The sequence below is a fragment of the Microtus ochrogaster genome, unplaced genomic scaffold, assembly GCF_000317375.1.
Source record: "Microtus ochrogaster isolate Prairie Vole_2 unplaced genomic scaffold, MicOch1.0 UNK12, whole genome shotgun sequence".
Taxonomy (NCBI): Eukaryota; Metazoa; Chordata; class Mammalia; order Rodentia; family Cricetidae; genus Microtus; species Microtus ochrogaster.
The window spans coordinates 5,958,310-5,959,870 of record NW_004949110.1 but is presented as its reverse complement, the minus strand read 5'-3'; the positions used below and the strand labels follow the sequence as shown (position 1 = coordinate 5,959,870).

At 38.0% G+C, this 1,561-nt stretch overlaps 1 protein-coding gene across 1 annotated transcript in view; it reads right to left on the bottom strand.

Annotated features, from left to right (window-relative positions):
* The window catches only part of Xrn1 (5'-3' exoribonuclease 1), a 106,640-nt gene that overhangs the window by 88,932 nt on the left and 16,147 nt on the right, over window positions 1-1,561 (bottom strand). The window contains exons 7-8 of the mRNA XM_026789012.1: window positions 583-670; window positions 329-497 (exon numbers count right to left, since the gene is read on the bottom strand). Of these exons, the coding sequence (XP_026644813.1) occupies window positions 329-497; window positions 583-670 (257 nt within the window). The remainder of the gene's footprint in view (window positions 1-328; window positions 498-582; window positions 671-1,561) is intronic.

Here is a 1,561-nt window from a genome sequence, read left to right as displayed (position 1 = left end):
TGTAGACCAGGCTGGTCTCGAACTCACAGAGATCCGCCTGCCTCTGCCTCCCGAGTGCTGGGATTAAAGGCGTGCGCCACCATCGCCCGGCATCTCTGCTGGTTTTCTTAAGGAACTGGAGGTGACTATAGTTATTTAGTGAGTGAGGCTATTTACCTGTAGTCAGTTTCTTTAGTGACCACTGCAAATAACAACCTTAGTGCCTGCCACTTGATTAAAAGAAACCCAGAATGTTATCCTAATTTAGTCATGCAGGCAATAATCTAACAAAGAGACGGAAATCTTTAGGGTGAGTTGGTACTAAATTAGGAGTAAAGTGAGGTCTTACCTCCAAGCTCTGGCAGGATGGCAATGTATGTTCCATAAAGAAGAGGCAATGCATCATGATTAATATGTAAATGAGGTAGATGAGGGATAAAATCATTGCCAACAAGAAATCCCATCAAAATCCAATCATCTATGATTTTTTCAATATCATATTCAAATGTGATCTTTTCCTATGACGAAATGGAGAATAAATTGAAATCCTATAGAAATGTCTGTAGGTAAAAAGCTGAGGTCCATGGCTATATTAATACTTACTTTTAATGCTGAAAATTCATAATCAATATACTCTCTCATTAAAGACAAGTGTAGGAGGTGAAATGTCGTTTCTTCTGGTGCACATACCCTGCAATTAGTCAAGTGATCAAAACAGAGTGGTCCAACTTCAAAAGGAAGCAATGGCTAAGTAAAAATTATCATTAAGAGATAATTCTTATATTTAAAGCATGTAATTTATATACAATTATAATTAATGCATTATATATGAGAATGCCATCATAATGAGTGAAACATGATAAAGTTCAAAATGACTGGTTTACATTATACTTTTGGTGGAAGAACTCATAAGGTCTAAATACACAATGCATATAGAAACTAGTCATTGTAGGAAGTGTATAAATTAGTAAGGGTGTGTGTGAGTGTGGACATACACTTTTAAATTTATGGAATGAAGTTTATCTCTTGCATTGATAGGACACTCTGTTGGCTTATACTCCAAGTTTAGCTATAAAGAAGAATATTAGGGGACAGTAACATATTTAAATAGATAATACATAAGCAAGGTTTATGGCAAGAATTCAAGGGTAGTTCAACATAAGAAACCAGTATCATATAGCACACGAACAGAGTGTAGGGGAAAATTTTCTGTGACCATTTTACAGAGAAGGCATTTAGCAATATTAAACACTCTCCCATGATAACACCTGAAATGCAAGTACTCAGGAGGCAGAGGCAGAGGCAGAAGGATTATGAGTTTGAGGCCAGCCTGGTGTACATAGAGTTTTGGCAAACTTGGCCTATAGAAAGAAACTGTCTTAAAATTAAGAGAGAGTGGGCTTGCAGGAGACTCACTGGGCAAAGATACTTGCCATTAGGTCTGAAGACCTGAGTTTGATCTCCAGAGCCTACTTCTACAGGTTGTCCTCTGATCTCCACTTGTGGTACGGCACTGCATGTGTGTGTGCACACACATTCATTCTTCCTATCTCTCTTTCCCTCTCTCTCTCTCTCTCTCTCT